The sequence below is a fragment of the Aquila chrysaetos genome, chromosome 23 (assembly GCF_900496995.4).
Source record: "Aquila chrysaetos chrysaetos chromosome 23, bAquChr1.4, whole genome shotgun sequence".
NCBI lineage: Eukaryota > Metazoa > Chordata > Aves > Accipitriformes > Accipitridae > Aquila > Aquila chrysaetos.
The window spans coordinates 188,508-204,493 of record NC_044026.1 but is presented as its reverse complement, the minus strand read 5'-3'; the positions used below and the strand labels follow the sequence as shown (position 1 = coordinate 204,493).

The window sequence follows — 15,986 nt, the reverse complement described above, 5'->3', positions numbered from 1 at the left end:
TAGTAAAGGGTCTTCAACTGTGATCATATTGATCTGTCGTTGAGTCCATTATTATGCTCCCGCAGCTATTATCAAGTATACAGTCCTTAAAAATATTTGTCCCTTCATTTTACCTGTAACATTGAAATACCATTATAAGTATGCTAAAAATGCTGATCTACTTGAACGACCTATTAAAAACATACATATTTTTAAATTATACAAATAGATTAAAAAAATCATAAGTCAGACTGTGAACAGTTGCTGCACTACTGCTTTCAAGAGCAATACAAAATTAACTGGGATAAAGAGCTGCATTAACATCCTGGTGTAAAACTAGAGGCTGTGATTCTAGGAATGGAAGCACAACATGAACAAAGCTGTTCTCTACAATGGGTGAATGCCATATCTATCACTATGTTGGGTAAACTCTGCTTCAAAAAGTTGTTTAGAGAAATACTAAATTAGCTTCAGTTTGACCACGTCCATAAACACTTCTTTTTGAATACTGACTGTAGTTGAGTGAATACTTGTTTTTAAAAAGGAGGTTTTGATAAGATTGTCTGTGAACTCAACTCTTAACAGCAAGTAACAAGGAGAAAAGAATTATCCAAATACCCCATTTGGGACTGAGTGCTTATCAGAGATATATGCTCCTGACCACAGGGAAGAGATAGGAGAGACTTGACATTTATGTTTATACTGTATTCTTGTTGAAGGCCTAAAAATGCTTCACTATATGCCTTCTAAAAATCCTGAGCACCAAAACAATGTGAAGAAACAAACACACACAATATATGCTTTCACTGATATGATTAGTAGTAATATATTGCATTCATACAGCAGTTTCAGACCTTGTGGTGTTACATTGTTTCCTTTTCAAGCACACAAAGCACTGGATTGCTTTACTTACCAGTAGCAGTAGCAAGACAATATCAGGATTATCACATGCACAGGCTACATGCATTGATGTCCAGAAGTCCTCATCTTGATGATTTACATTTATTCCTCTGTCAATTAAAATTTCTGCAGCAAATGCATTATCATAGCGGGCACACTAGAAGAAAGAAGAGCAGATTAGGGATGGTGTTTTACTCAGTGTACAAATGAATTTATTACATACAATTTTTGCTTCATTTGACATTTAAATTGAGCAGATGATGCACTGTAGTTAAACTGCTGTGTTTGTAGGGGACAAGAGCTGATGAATCTATAGAAATAGTTTTGTGGAGACTACAAGTTCCATGTGCATCATTCACAGAATCCCTTATTGCCTGTGAAAAAGGACTATATGAAATCTGCTGAAATCTACGGTAAGGATGAGGCTTTCTTTCAGTTCAATATCATCATTCCAAATCAGTGCACAGGCATCAGTGCATGATGATCTCATCATGAGCAGTAGCATCTAAGCATATGTACACCCACACGTACGTATGTCCACATATACATGAATTTCTGCCTTTTTGTGCAGTTCATAGCAATAAGGCACACCTCTCCACAGCCACTCCTATTTCCAATCCACAAACTATACTGATTCCTATTCAAGTCTCTCTTGACAGAAAAATAGTCTGCACACTAAGGGTATGTTGGAGGTGGGGAGGTCTGCACACATGTGGATTTGTATACTTTGTTTTGTTTTGATGAGAGTCACTAATTTTGGCAGAGAAGAAACTGGCTTAGCCATTGTTTTGAGCTTACTCCTCTGTCACATCTGTGACTTTTTATGGATGTGCTTACAGATAATACTTTAAAAGACAATCAGAGCATCCAAGTTAAGATCCTAACTCTGGCCTGACATACAAGCTCAGTTAACTCTAAAGAGAAGGATTCTTTCTCTTTCTCCACTGGAGAGAGGCTACAGGGAGACTAATTTTCTGTATTACATACTTAGATGCTTTGAATATTATCTTTAATATATCTATGTCTCTTCCAATATTTAAAGCTGTGGAATATTTCCCTGCCCGCAAAAATACACATATACACTGAGAGTACAAATACAATGAAATCGGTAGATAATTTGCAAGTGACGGTTAAATAATTATGTTGTTATGTCTGCATCACATGTGGAACCACACCATGGCATCCAGTTTGCTGATCTGTATTAATCTGGCATGGAAGCCAGGACGCTGGAGGAAAAGGGGAAGAAAGAAAAGTGCTTAACTGGATTCCACTGTGAAGTCAAGGCATAGCTGAGATACTCAACTAAATGTAGGAGCTGCATGTACTACTGTGATCATAAATATATATAACTGAGAAGATGAAAATTGAACTCTGAGGCCAAAAAACAGCCCTGTTTTAAATGATTTCCAAAAGTAACATACTGACCGTTAAATTACAGAACAGAATTCAGTTCTGATATATATCTGACAGCTGCAGAAACAGTTTTGTTGCATCAGTATCATTCACTGTTATCTGTACTATACCTTACATTGAGCTGTTCATGTTCAAATTTTAACAAATCAGAGATACAACATTTTATAATACAGATCATTTAATCTCATACCAATCACATTTTCAAGGCATTGTTAAGCAAAAAATTTCTAGAAAGCTTCCATACAAAAGAAATTACATATGTCACTGAGCCATTTTGTGTATTAATAATAGATATATACCCTTTTGTGATTAGCTACCCATTTGAAAACAGCCTAGATTTGTAGCAGCAATTTAATTGCTGCTGCTCATTGATGCTTGTTTAATTGATTTTGTGAAGCAATTGGGCAATCTCAGTCCAAGTTTCAGGAGAAAACTGGCACTCATACACTCTGTTACTAGGGTGGGTTGGGTGATTGTCTGCATGAATTGATATGACACTACCTGCTTCCCACTGAATGAGGAACTCAGGCAAGTACTCTCTTTTTGGTACTTCTCCTCTCATGGAGTCCAATGGCTTCCCTGAGATTCAAGAGTATTGGGATACTGTCTACAGAGATAGCAACAGAATCTTTATGAAGTGTCACATTTGATTTTTTTTTAGAAATATATCACATTGGGTAAGGTAACAGAAATGGAAAAAGAAAAAGGAATTGCATCATGAATCAGATTTTAAGTAAGATGTGAAGATAAATGTATTTTCCATTCATTCTGGAATAAAAACATTTACTCCACAACTGGAAAGAATAAACACTGATCGGGCTCCCCTTTGGAGAAAGCAGCTTACATAGAATTATAGTAGTAAAACTAGCAGTTAGAATGGATCTGAGTACGCTTTAAAAATATAAAAAAGATGTATGGTAAATTACTACCGTGAGTTTCCCTGTATCATGACTCTCCTATCTGTACTGCTCCCAAATCAGGGTCAAATCCAAGTTTCATTGAAATCAGGTTTGCCCCTATCTCCAATAGGACCAGCATTTTCGTGTAGATGAATTGTGAGTACTTACAAGTAACTGACCAAACTGAGGCAGTAGGTTACACACAGTTCTCTCTTGCAAATTTCTACCTGCAGAAGTTTTCCCTCCTTTTAAAGCATAAGTGTGCCTGTGAAGCAGCAGGCACCATTGGAGATACTGAATGTGACAGTGAATTGGGGCATAATGCAGAAGATCAAGAAACGTAAAAAGACACAGTTCAACTGCAGTTAAAAAGTATGCATCTGCTGAATTAGATAGACAAAGCAACCTAAAATCCCTGAAGATGGATCTTTCTTTCTTCTATTTTAAAATGCCAGTGAGACATATGTCACGTCAGCCACGCTGATTGTCTCCTAGGGCTTTCAGCACAGGATAAGATTTGGGATGCCTCAGTTTTGGACATCGCAAAGATTAACAAGTTGTATAGGCTGCATTTTTAGAGAGTGATCGAGCACCTTTGCAGCAGGCAAATAGTTGGAGGAGAGAAAAGAGAACTTAAATTTTCTCTGTTTCGACTCATTACTGCACCCTCCCCTTACCCAGGCCTCTATTTCCAAAAGTCCTTTGTAAGCAGCATGGCCATGGGAGATGGAAAACAGATTAATTACACAAGGGAAACACTACATCTTGCAAGAGCATCACTGCAGGTGTGCCGGAGTCCAGTAATATTACAGGATCCTTTTTTTCATCAAGAAATCACTCTATTTTGTGTACATACTGGGAGAAACTTAATCCGACTGTTCTAAAATGAAAAACTCCTTCCAGCAGACTTTTCACTGTGTCTGTTATGCCCTTGTATTTGTGAAGTCACATTTATTTTAGCAGCATAATGCAACAAAGTTGGATCCAAGTATCTTAAAATAGTTTCACATTGAATAGAAAGCATGTCTGCAATTGAAGCATCACGGACCAAATTAAAGGATCATTGGGAATGATAAATAAATTCCCATAAATTGGGAATTTATGATGAGTTTTGCCATTGGCTTCAGCAAAGCCCGAATTTTACCTCTGCAGTATTTCCCTTCTGTCTGCCTGTCAGTCTTTCCTCCACATGCCCTAACACCTTGCTTCTCTTTTCATCATTGTATACAAACTGTTTTCCTTTTACCTTCCAACTACTTAATCTAAACTGCTATGCAAATAATAATAAACTAAATGCAGATAACGTGTTAAATATCAACATACAGGAAATCGGTGCAAGAAAATATGCACAAAACCAAAAGAAACATTACATCATGGTGTTTTTCATATAGGATCTGTGAATCTCTGAACCATAGAATTCTATCTTCAGAATCAAGCAATACTTCCTTTGGTCTTTCTTACTGCACAGATAATTTATAAATAAAACCTTTAATTCTACTTTGTTAGTTACCATTCCTACAACATGATCCATCCTTTTGTAAGCAATTTGAAAATGACCATTTATTTCACATGCATAGCTGGATGCAATCATCATCACCATGGAGGGCAGCGTAGATAAAAAATTATTGCTAAGCCTTTCTTTTTGTTAATATGCCCATCTGATACTCAGTATCCCACCATATTTATCCACAGTTGCTAACACTAATCTTCAATCACTCTTACCAGATGGAGCAAAGAGCCTCCTGAGGAAACAAGTGTATGAGGGTCAGCACCATCCTTCAGTAGCCGCAGCACTGAAATACCAAGCAAAAGAGGAACAAGAATTAAGGAGCAATATACCTAATTCTGAGCTGTTAATAGGCTGATTCTTCATCATCTTCATTAAGAGATTTAATAATACATACAAACCTCTCATATCAGCATTTCCCATCTCATCTATTTTAATGGCTAAGCCCAAAAGCAAAGGACCTTTAATAATGATGTTAAATATGAACGGTATCAAGGACTTCTCAAACAGACAGATGAGCACGTCAGTTCTGTAGGTAGGAGAGGGGAGAGCTGGAGGAGAGACCCTGTCTCAAGGTCACAATCACCTGATTAGTTTATTTGGGAGCAAAATAAGAGTCAACTGGTTTTATTTTACTTTGTAGAATTCCCATGAGATTTGTTGGCTTTTTCTGTAAATAACTGAAACTAGTGTTCGTAACTTATATCACTTGAAATTAATCATCATACCAAAGCTAAAAAATCTGCACTCAACTTTTCCAGTGCATTGTCAGATCACTGACACAGCGTAATTCTTAAAATGGTATTTGGAGTCAAACTCCACTCACAGTTACATGTATCAAAACCCTCTGAAATGAAAACAAGCTTATAAACGAAGCAAAACCACAACCCTTCATATTGGTGCTCACTCAAGTGTGAAAATTCAGCACTTTTTCCCCGTGGTCTTTATTGCCTTTATAACCTTTTCACTCAGAATCAAAGCATTGACTAACTCATGCTACCAGCATTCATTCCTGGAGCAGAATTGCACAGAAACAATGCCAGACATTATCAGGGGAATCCACACTGGCATTGCAACCCTGTCTTCACCAAACTGATATGAAGAACCCTTTCAAAAGGCCTCCCTCCAGGAGAATAACTGTCAATAATGTTTCCTGTGTAAGAACACAGCTGGTTCTGCCTTCATCATCTGCAAATCCTGGTTTTAATTACTAGTTAAGATTCCTGGACAGAGTTGTGCAAAGGTCTGCAAACAAATTTTAGGTTCCGAGTACCCCAGAAATCTGTTCCACTGCAGCATCTGTCCTACAGGAGGGCCATAAATTTGTCTCAAGGCTCTTCTAACTTATGTGAATCTGTCAAGAGACTCATGTAACACCATCTCCTCCATATCCATGCGTATTTTGTATGGGAATAGAAAATCTTGCAACTCTCATCTTCACTGTACATTTAAACTTCTTACAGCATTCAAACATTCAGTTGACCTATTTGAAAGGGGTCAGTTTTGTTTTCAAATATCGTCAATTTACACAAGCATATTTTCTGAAAGTGTTGAATTAATTTTGACCAGGTGCCTTAGGCTGACTTTTTCTAAGAAAGAAAATTTGGCTAAATGTTTTCAAGTATGTAAAATTAAAGACTTGGCATCATCCTTACTAAATACTTCACACACAGTAAACACTGGTATATTGGACAAATATTTGTAACAGTTATACAAATCCATCTATTCTTTTGTTCTTTTTTAAACTTTGAAAATCAAACATCAATCCAAACCATTGTATAAATTCATACTTTATTAATAGTCATACTTTATTTAATAGTTCCACAGTACATATTTCTCCTCACCAAAGGTTTTGCTTCATTTAATTTACATAACTGTAAAACACTTCTACATTCTGGTAAATGCCACTTTGAAAGTTAACTACTATTAGAAGTCACTGTTGTCCCCAGCATGTCTGCCAAAAGTAGAAGTGGAACATTAAGTAACATGGAATAAATGAACTGCACAATAACTGCCAAGCAAGATGAAAAGCACTGAAGCAGAGCGGGAGGATGGAGAAATATTTAAAAATTTTCATAACCTTGGGAAAAATAGATGACGACAAAAAGCACAGTATTTCTTTCTGCCCTCCGATCCATAAATCCAATACTAAAGTACACAGTGGTCCACATCCAGACAGAGACCATTAAAAATAAAGGTGCAGAACTAAGTTCCTTCTTCTTTTAGTACCTAAATTGCTGACCACATGTGAAGATGCTTCCTCTACATCAGGTTTTAGTGAGTAAAGACCTTATTGTACATCCTCCCTCCTTAAATAGGTGTGCAGCTACATCCTCCTCAAGAGTTAGTATTTTCAACATTGCTATGTTATGCTATTTCTTTAGCAGGCCAGAAAATACAAATTCCATATAACAGAAGATTTCTTAAGGCTCCGAAAGTAATTTCATTCTGCCAATCCCATCAGGATTTTGCCTCAACAAATTAACACTCCAAGTTGTTCCCCTTCCTCCATCCCTACTTTTCAGGGAAAAAGAATAAAATTACACCCATTTCAGTCTCTCAGCCACTTAATACAGTGTTTTTACGTATCATTCTTTCTTATGGACTCTGTGTGTAGGTTAAAAATGTGAACTATGGCTTGGTTCCACCTGCAATGATAGTCTTATTTGCAAATACAGGAATTAAGGCAGATAGTCCTTAAAAGCATGATTTGCAGGAATTACAAAACTGCCATAATTCTGTGCTCAAGAAGGCTTTAACTGATGACATTGGTGAGAGTACCTAACTCTGAAAATGCCATCTTTATGGTGTATTCTCATGCATTGTACTGCTGTCAGAAGGGGGAAGGCATGTTACCCACTGCAAGGCCCACTCTTCCCTCCTGCCAGCTCTCCTCACCTATGCAGCTGCACATTCAACTGGACCAGTAAGTCCAGTAAGCCTTCCCTGCCCCCCTGCCCCCTTTCCTGGCAAGGTTAGTTTTTGGCCCCATCAATGTGACTGACTGCATAGCAACAGCACAGAGGATACAAATGCACACATCACGTGGAGGCAGAGAAAGCACACTGCATTTTGGTGGCAGAAGTCTTATGTTGACTAAGGCTGATAATTAAATAACATCCTTAGTCTGTGTTTCTACAAGATGGGGTAAGCCAATTAAGGAGCCAACCACAAAGCTCTGTTCCCTTCCCCCATTTGCAAAAGGATTTGCACATCATTTACCTCTGCCTACTTCTGCATCCGGGAACTGACTATAATAGCACAAAATAACCCCAGCAAAAATAAAATGGAGAGTTTCTTCTTGGGTCATTGAGATGAACTCAATCATTAAGAGTCTTGGGATCACCAAAACTGGCTTTTGGGTAGGTCCTTGTAAGCAAAGACAGAGGATGAACACCCCTCTCTTTTGGCAGGAGCAGGACACACAGGAAGGTCAGAGGGCTGGGAAACTGCATTTCTGAAAGTATTCCACAAGAATTTCATCTGGAGCCTAAAATAGTAACCAAGCGACAGAAAGAGCCTGTGACTGCTTGGGTATAGAAAATCTGGACAATTTGTTGAGCCTCTTTGTTCCATCAAAGCCCCAAAGACTTGGTTCTTATAGAGAAGCTATGTAAAATTAAGTAATGCCTTTCCAGATCCATTTAGCAACACCTTGCTGTTGAAACAAACAAACAAACAAAAAAAATCACAGACCATTTTTAGAGGTGAGATTGAAATTCATAAGAATGAATGTTTTTGCCTTGCTCCCCCCCGCCAGCAGAAATGCAGACCAAGATTACAGCATAAAGAATTAATACATAAACTCTGATCTTGAAGTAGAATATTAAATAACTATGACCATAAACAAATTATCAAGTCACATACAAAGAAATAGGGTAAGTGGATAAAAGCTCAGTAGTTCTTTTCTTTGTCTGGTTTATTTTTCCTCATTACTGCATGTAGCTTGATCAGTGCTTTCGGAAATTTACATCACAAAGACTACCAGGGCAAGATACACAAACTCTCCTGTCATCTGGGCAGGAGTCTTTGTTCTGAATCAGGATTATGTGCTATGTTCACCTGCATATAAAGACAAGTAAAAAACATTTCTCTTTCCTTCAATTCATCCCCCCTGCAAAACACACACACAAAAAAGAAAATAAAGAAGATCACAGAAGCAAAATCTCCCTTCCTACCATGCAACTCGCTTAGGTCATTCACTTAAGACTTTACTAGTCAGTAGGAAAATCTTCACCATATGTTCATTTTTTCCTGTTGACAGAACTACTCTAGTTACTGCTCGTAATTTGGAATTAATTTCCCTAATGAGGACAGAAAGTCATAGATAACTATATTCCAGAAATGCTATCTCTTAATTAATATAATTTTTAGGGAAGTCTTCACAATACTTTCTTTTAAAACTTGTTTTATTTGTAATCTTTCACAGAAGAGAAGTCTCCAGAAAAGATGAGGAGACTGAAAACAGGCTTTAAGGCAGGAAGCTGACGTCTACTTAAATAAAATCAAGAGTAGAATTTTCAGTAAACTCTCAAGCCCTTCTTTCCTGTGTATGAACAGGTCCATCCATTCTCTGATGCCTTTTAGATTTGACATGCAAAATTATCAACTACGAGTAGAATTTCACACCTGATTTCATATCTAAAGGTGTTTTAGAAAGCATTGAAGTTACAAAGTCTCAAGGTAGCCTTTTACATATCCCTGATGTTACAATTTTAACTGAATTACTCTAGTGAGCTGAATAGCTTTCCACACTCCATTGGCTGCATTGACTGGATTACTACTTATTACGTAGCCTTCTAATCCAGTAAAGGCACTATGGCCATGCATGTTACCAGCCACAGGTCTCGTACTAAATTCGCAAGTGGGACTAGGGCTGTAAGGCTTACTTTGTCTGGGCTTGTCTTGGCTTCCTTGGAGCTTTAACTTTTTTAGCTGTTACAGCAACTGGCTCATGACAAGGTGACAATTACCTAACATGTTTTAGTTTCGTTCAGCTTTATGTAACTGTGCCGTGTAATGTGTTAAGAATTTTTACATATACAGCAATAACCAGTACTTACGCTCTGCTATGCTGAATAGAATCTACCTGCTCTGGCATGTAGAACTATCTTATGCCTCACACGCTGCAGACAAAAGTAGTAAAGATCAGAAGTGACAGCAGAGCCTAGAAGATGAATTCAGAGGGCCCAGGGCTATCAATAACTCACCAGTGATCAGCTACTGATGGTAATGCAAACTTAGGAGCTGGGCAATGTTGCATTCACAGCAAATCCAGTTTTAGTAGTAACAGAAAAGACAAAAAAAGTGTCTAACATATGTAAAGCTTAACCACTGGCCATCTGCTGCGCTGGATATAGAGTACCAGTCTACGTTTCTATCAATTCTTCCTCTGGGGAGTAGCAGCTAGCTAGTGTAAACTTTGTTCCTGTTAACATCTATTTTTGTCCTCTTTAGTTTAGCAGGAATAACTCTACCTGGAAAGCTCTACTTGTTCATTATGTGCAGAAACACGACTAGCTGCAGAAGCCTAGCTAAGACCACGCTGTTCCTGAAATGGATTATCCCATTCTCCCCCTGTCTCAGGCTGTATATTACTGCCACTTGCCTCGCGCTCCTTGAAGTATTTCCAGCGACCACTAGCAACATCTGTCAAACTTGTTCAAACCCCATCTTCTCATTTTCTGAAGAACTCTTGGAAATAAATTCCCACCTTTGCTGCATAAAGATTAAAGACAACAAACCATAAAGGAAATATGCACAACATTTGGACAGCTAAGTGTTACACCATTCACAGAATGCAGAAATGAAGAGAAGAAAAAGACTTTTGAAAACCTTAGCCTTGCATATCCAAGCTATACTGTCCACTGTTTGAACAGAGCACTGATGAGGATAGGGCTGATGCTTCCATCCTCCCTGGCAGAGCTCCCATGGTTTATAATTTTTTCAGGGAGCCAGGAATCAGATTACCATGACCCCAAAGCAACTGAGCTATTGATTCTCTGCTGCATTTGAAAGTGTGATGTGAATTGTCAGGCTGATTCCTAACCTCCATTCAACACAGCACTACCTTTAAAAGAAACAAACCAAACCACCAATGAAAAAAGCTGACCAAGGTAGTCCTACAGCCCCAGACAACATCTCTCCCAGCTTTAACGTTAGGCCCAGATCAAAACACGTGTTAGTTCTATCCCATGCTCTCTTTGTGGAGAAAGCAGTCAGATCCCACGCCTGGAAGCAGTTGAGGGGCTTGATCACTCCACTGTGGGAGCAAACTTCAAGCAGCACAGGAAGGCACGTGACAAGATAGGTCCCTTCCTTTCTGCCCAGTCCTCTGCTACTTTCCCACCAGGCCCTGCACCCTCAACTATTACACATCCATGCCCATGCATTCAGCAACCCTGACAGCTTCCTGTCAATGCACTGTCACTCTGGAGGTCAAGGGCACAGCCCTCCTGTTATCTGAGGTACCCTGAACTGGAAAACCACATAAAAAGTAACAGTTATGTCTCTGGGCCACACAGACACTAAGTCAAACTCCAATGAGATCCATGAGGAGGGTCACAGTTCCCTCAGTGGGGCAGATATTTCTACCACTGTAGACATAGCCAGAATAATTTATGAGTTTAGGGACTATGATTATTTAGTAACTGCTAAATTTAAAACTTCTTCTTCAGGCAAATTACCCCTCTTTCATTTCATTTTTATATACATGAAATTTAATGCAGTCTGTGCCTCCACTGGAAAATATTAAGGCCACAGATCTAACAGCCTAAAAAATGCTAGCGTGTGCCTCTTACAGTGCCCAAGCACAGTGAAACAAGTTAACTTATCTCCTTACACAAAAGTGACAATGGGCAGCAGTCAAACGCAACACACCTGAGTTAAGTTGTGATACGGCAGGCAAAGCATCTCTGTTTTTAAAACTCTGAAAACACAGATATTCACATGGAAAAGCAGTGTAGACTGAAATCATTTCAGAGGAACAAGAGTTCAAAATAAGTGGGTCACATTACCTAATCGCTACATATGATTTTTTTTCTTTTTTGTAGGACATTTGTTCCTGAAGTCGTCTTTTCTTTCTTTTTTAGTTCACAGTATCCAACTCCTTCCTGCTTTACAGTTACTCTTTCAAACAGGAAGACTCTAGTTTTCATCATTTACTTGCAAATACATGCACTGACTATACCATATCTAGAGTGATGTGGAAAAACAGTGGTGTAAATCACAGTAATTTAGAAAAGATTGGAAGTAGCCATTCAGTTCTATGGCCCAAAGATACTGCTGCAAGGGGCACACCCAGAGTCACTAGGCAATGGTGGCCATCCCTCATTTTGCCTCTGTTTTGAATTAACTTCCAGAGCTAGCTAGCGATTGGGCCAGGTAACAGAGAGAAAACTGCTGTGGTAAGGTCTGTCTTACTTGTTTATAAAGCTGTGATTTTACCTCACCGTAACTAAGACCTCTATATATTACAGAGCTACTGCTAAAATGATTCAAACCACCTCACAAAATAACATGCTTAGCTAAAAATACTGCTTCTATCATCATAGCTGATAGCACAGCAGGGGTTTTGCCAGCATAGCTACTTCCCAGGCCAAAATAGCTGTGTCATCAAAACCTGGTAGCACAGAGCTGAGTGAATTCTGAATTCTGTTAGCAAGATAAAATTACAATAAAAACAAAGCTTTTTAAAATTTACCATAAGATGAACACTCTACAGTTAACCTTAGGGGAAAGTAGTTGATCATACACTGACCTTAAATATGGCTTTTCCCAAAGCTTTCACCTCCAACTAGCTCTTGTGAGGTTTTTTTAAGGTTAAAAAGGCAAAAAAAAAAAAAGGAAAAAAAAAAAGGAACCTAGTATCTTAGCATTCAGGTGACTTACTGCATTCTCTATACATATTTTATCCATCTCCCACATGCAGATTCTCCTGGATGTCCTGACAAAGGTGACTAAAAACACCAAGAACGTCAGCAGCAGGCTACAGTCGGTTATTATAAAAGCTCACACCCCACTGGGTTCACCTGAGAAATCTGAAAGCTCTTAAAACTACCAGTGTAATTTTTAGGCTAACTTTTCCACTGTAGACACACCCAATTGTACATTCAGATGTTTATCAAATTGAGTAGAAGTTTCAGATCTTTACAATATTTTACTAAATATGTTAAATTTATTTCAGACTTTGCAACTTTCCAATCCTATAGTCATTAATTAATACTAAAACGCACATCAGCAAAATAACTCATTCTGTGGTCAGTAGCTTAATTTGAAAACCATTACCATCCCACGCTTTTCCCTAGGGTAACAGTAAAAGTTAAAGAATTTGCATACAACACAAATTTTCTGCTGAATAGACTGTATACCCCCATTTCACCCATCATTTATGTTGATCCTATGCCAAGGTTACTTAATTGACATAAATCAAATTACTGCTGTCTTATATTCTATATGAAGCAAGACTCAGTCCCTCTTTTAACTCTCAAACCATGCAGAGCAAGTTTATGCCAGCTGGTTTAGAAGCCCTGTAAGCAAGTAATTACAATTTGTATTAGAGACCTTCAAGGATAACAGGCTATTATCCTGCTTAGCAGCTGCTAAATGGTACTAATTACCAGCTGTAGACCACTGGCTGTTAGATTATGTGTGTATAGGGGAAGTCCCAGGGTGTGCACAAGGAAGCAAACTCAAACCAGGCAGTATAAAACAAACTAGGAATATTTAGCTATCCATGCATTAATCCAAAATAGTCATGCATGTCGTATATGAGTAACCAGAGCTATGAAAGAATGTCTAGTTCCAGGAATATCTCACCACCTGACAGATGTGGCTCAGGCACCCCCTTTCACAGGGTGTAGCCTGGGACCATTTACATTGTCAAAATTGGAGCTGCTTCACTCTTGTTCATGCTTCCATTCACACACTCCTGCCCTCAACCTTGCAAAGCAGTGGCACATGTCACCCTGCCATGAGCTGGTAACGGGAGCTAAACCAGCTGAAGGCTAACTTTATGAAAGCTGGTTTAGTTCCCTGACTCACTTCAAGATGAGCATTAAGATAGGAGCACAAAAGGGTAAGACAGAAGCAGAGCAGGACAGAAAGCAGAGCAACCAATGGCAACCTCAATTTTAGCTTAGTTTTAAACTGTGTTAGAAACACACTTTGCAAATGTCATTTGGTATTGCACATACCCTTAGGCTACTGTCAAAATCATGTCAGTGGCTCCAAGTTGCCTGCATATTCCCTTTTCTTTATTTGCATCAGCCCCATCAGCTGTGTAACAGGTAGGTGAATTGCTTCAGAGAGCTGACACAGAATATAGCTGTTGATTGTTGGGGTGTGGTTCATTCTCACCTGGATCAGTTTGACAACTGACTTCTGCAGCCACACAATTACTAAATCCAATACAAAGAGCATGCAGCGAGAGCAGTGGTAGGAACAAGATCATAAAAATATGAATTAATATTTCTGAATTAGAAAACATAGCATTGGCATAACATCCAATCAGCATAGAGCTATAACTGCACATCCAGCTCAAAGAGTTTTTCATTCATTACTTGTTTTCTAAAAATTAGAATTGGCTGAATTGCTGCATTCTTGAAATGCATTATACTTTTCCTGGTGGTAATCCAAGCAGCTTATATCCAGTAGTCTCCAACTCTTCTTTATTCTTTTCTGAGTCAGCTCTTTCCATCTAAAGCACAGGGACATGAAGGATCTGACAGTTATAGCTAGAGCTTCTCTTGCATCTTGGCTCCCAAACTCCCAACCTTCTAAGACTTCTTTCACACTTAGCTAAGGGCAGGCTTGTCACGTTTCACAATATAACACAACTTCGGTAACCTTTGCCCATTTCTGACAGCATTGCCCAAACATTACCTTTCACACTTGCCTGTTGTATATTCTTTGCACAGACAAGGTGTCTTCTATCAAACAGCAAGGCAACTCTTAAGTCTCCCAATGACACTGTTAAGGGTCTTGTCTCAATTAAGTTTGTTTCAACACATACTGGAATCTTTATTAGTCTCCCAACTCAGTTAATTCCCCTGACAGCTGATGGATGACCTGGATGTCCAGCAAGGAGAGCAAATTGCCCACAGACAGGCCTGCATAATCTCCTCTGGTCAGTGATGCTCTAACTGCACAAGCTCAACCTCCCAGAAATCATCCTGTTTCCACTCACTCTTATCCTACAGCTGTTTCTGTATGCTTGCAAGTTCAGTGCATTCTGGCTAATACCTTCATTTCCCCACATCAGTGACAGCAACCACCACCACTATGCCAACAAGAAAAAAAACCTGAAAAATCAGCAATGACCACATAATCACTCTAAGAACAACAGATCCCATGTATAACGCCACCATGGAAGGAAAGAGCTATCAAACTTGAAGCCTGTGACTACCACTTTCTTAAACCACCTCAGAATAAGCAAATGAAAACATCTTTATGTATCTGCTTTCAGGTAAGGCTACTACACTCGGGCAACTGAAGATTGCAGCAATGTAGACTTCATCCGATTTCAACATTCAGCACCTGAAATACAACAATCATACAAGGACACAGGGGACTGAAATGACAGATTTATAACAGTTCATCTAAATGCAGTTTCCAACCAAAGAGACAAACTTGAAGCACAAACAGTTCTGCATTCAGTATCGCAAAGCTCACGGATGGCTAGGCCTGCACACCAACGTTACGTAGGGTGAACCTACACTGGGTTACCAGCATAGCATTTGAGTACCTGGGTAATGTAGGATGAAAAATAGACCCTCTGCCTCATATTTAATACTTAATGTCTCTTCTTTGACACCAGTAAGCCTCTGGAAGGGCCAAACTATCATGCCAAAGCTGGGGCAACCAGTAAACTACAAAGCAAATACTGCCTTACTTAAGCTTTTACAGGTATGGATTGTCACAGTATGGCCAACATGGAGAGGACAAAATTATATTCACACAGCACCTGGTATAATCATATCTTTTTCATAGCTTACGGAAAGCAAAAATCTAACGTACAAGTTGATGGTTTAATTTGGCTTTGAAGTAGAATTATCAATTTTTCCCCACAGGAATCTCCCTGCTTTGGTTAGTCTGTTCTACACTGTTACGCACTACAGTGCACTGTCTGTTCTGCACTAGAATAACAAAAGCCGCCTTAGTTCGATACCCTAGTTATCTCAGTCCTCTCCAAAATTCAGCATGATGTTGGACTACAGACCTCCTGAGGTCCTTTCTAGCCTGACTGATTTTACAACTCTACCAATCCAGCAATCTTGATGTGAAGAAGG

At 38.9% G+C, this 15,986-nt stretch overlaps 1 protein-coding gene across 6 annotated transcripts in view; it reads right to left on the bottom strand.

Annotated features, from left to right (window-relative positions):
- Window positions 1-15,986, bottom strand: part of MYO16 (myosin XVI) — a 393,567-nt gene that overhangs the window by 260,786 nt on the left and 116,795 nt on the right. For all 6 annotated transcript variants that reach the window (XR_003921201.2, XM_029999071.2, XM_029999067.2 and 3 more), the window contains exons 3-4: window positions 4,914-4,984; window positions 893-1,036 (exon numbers count right to left, since the gene is read on the bottom strand). Coding sequence is in view for 5 of the 6 variants with exons in the window: in XM_029999071.2 (XP_029854931.1) it covers window positions 893-1,036; window positions 4,914-4,984 (215 nt within the window). In the remaining variant the exon portion in view is untranslated. The remainder of the gene's footprint in view (window positions 1-892; window positions 1,037-4,913; window positions 4,985-15,986) is intronic.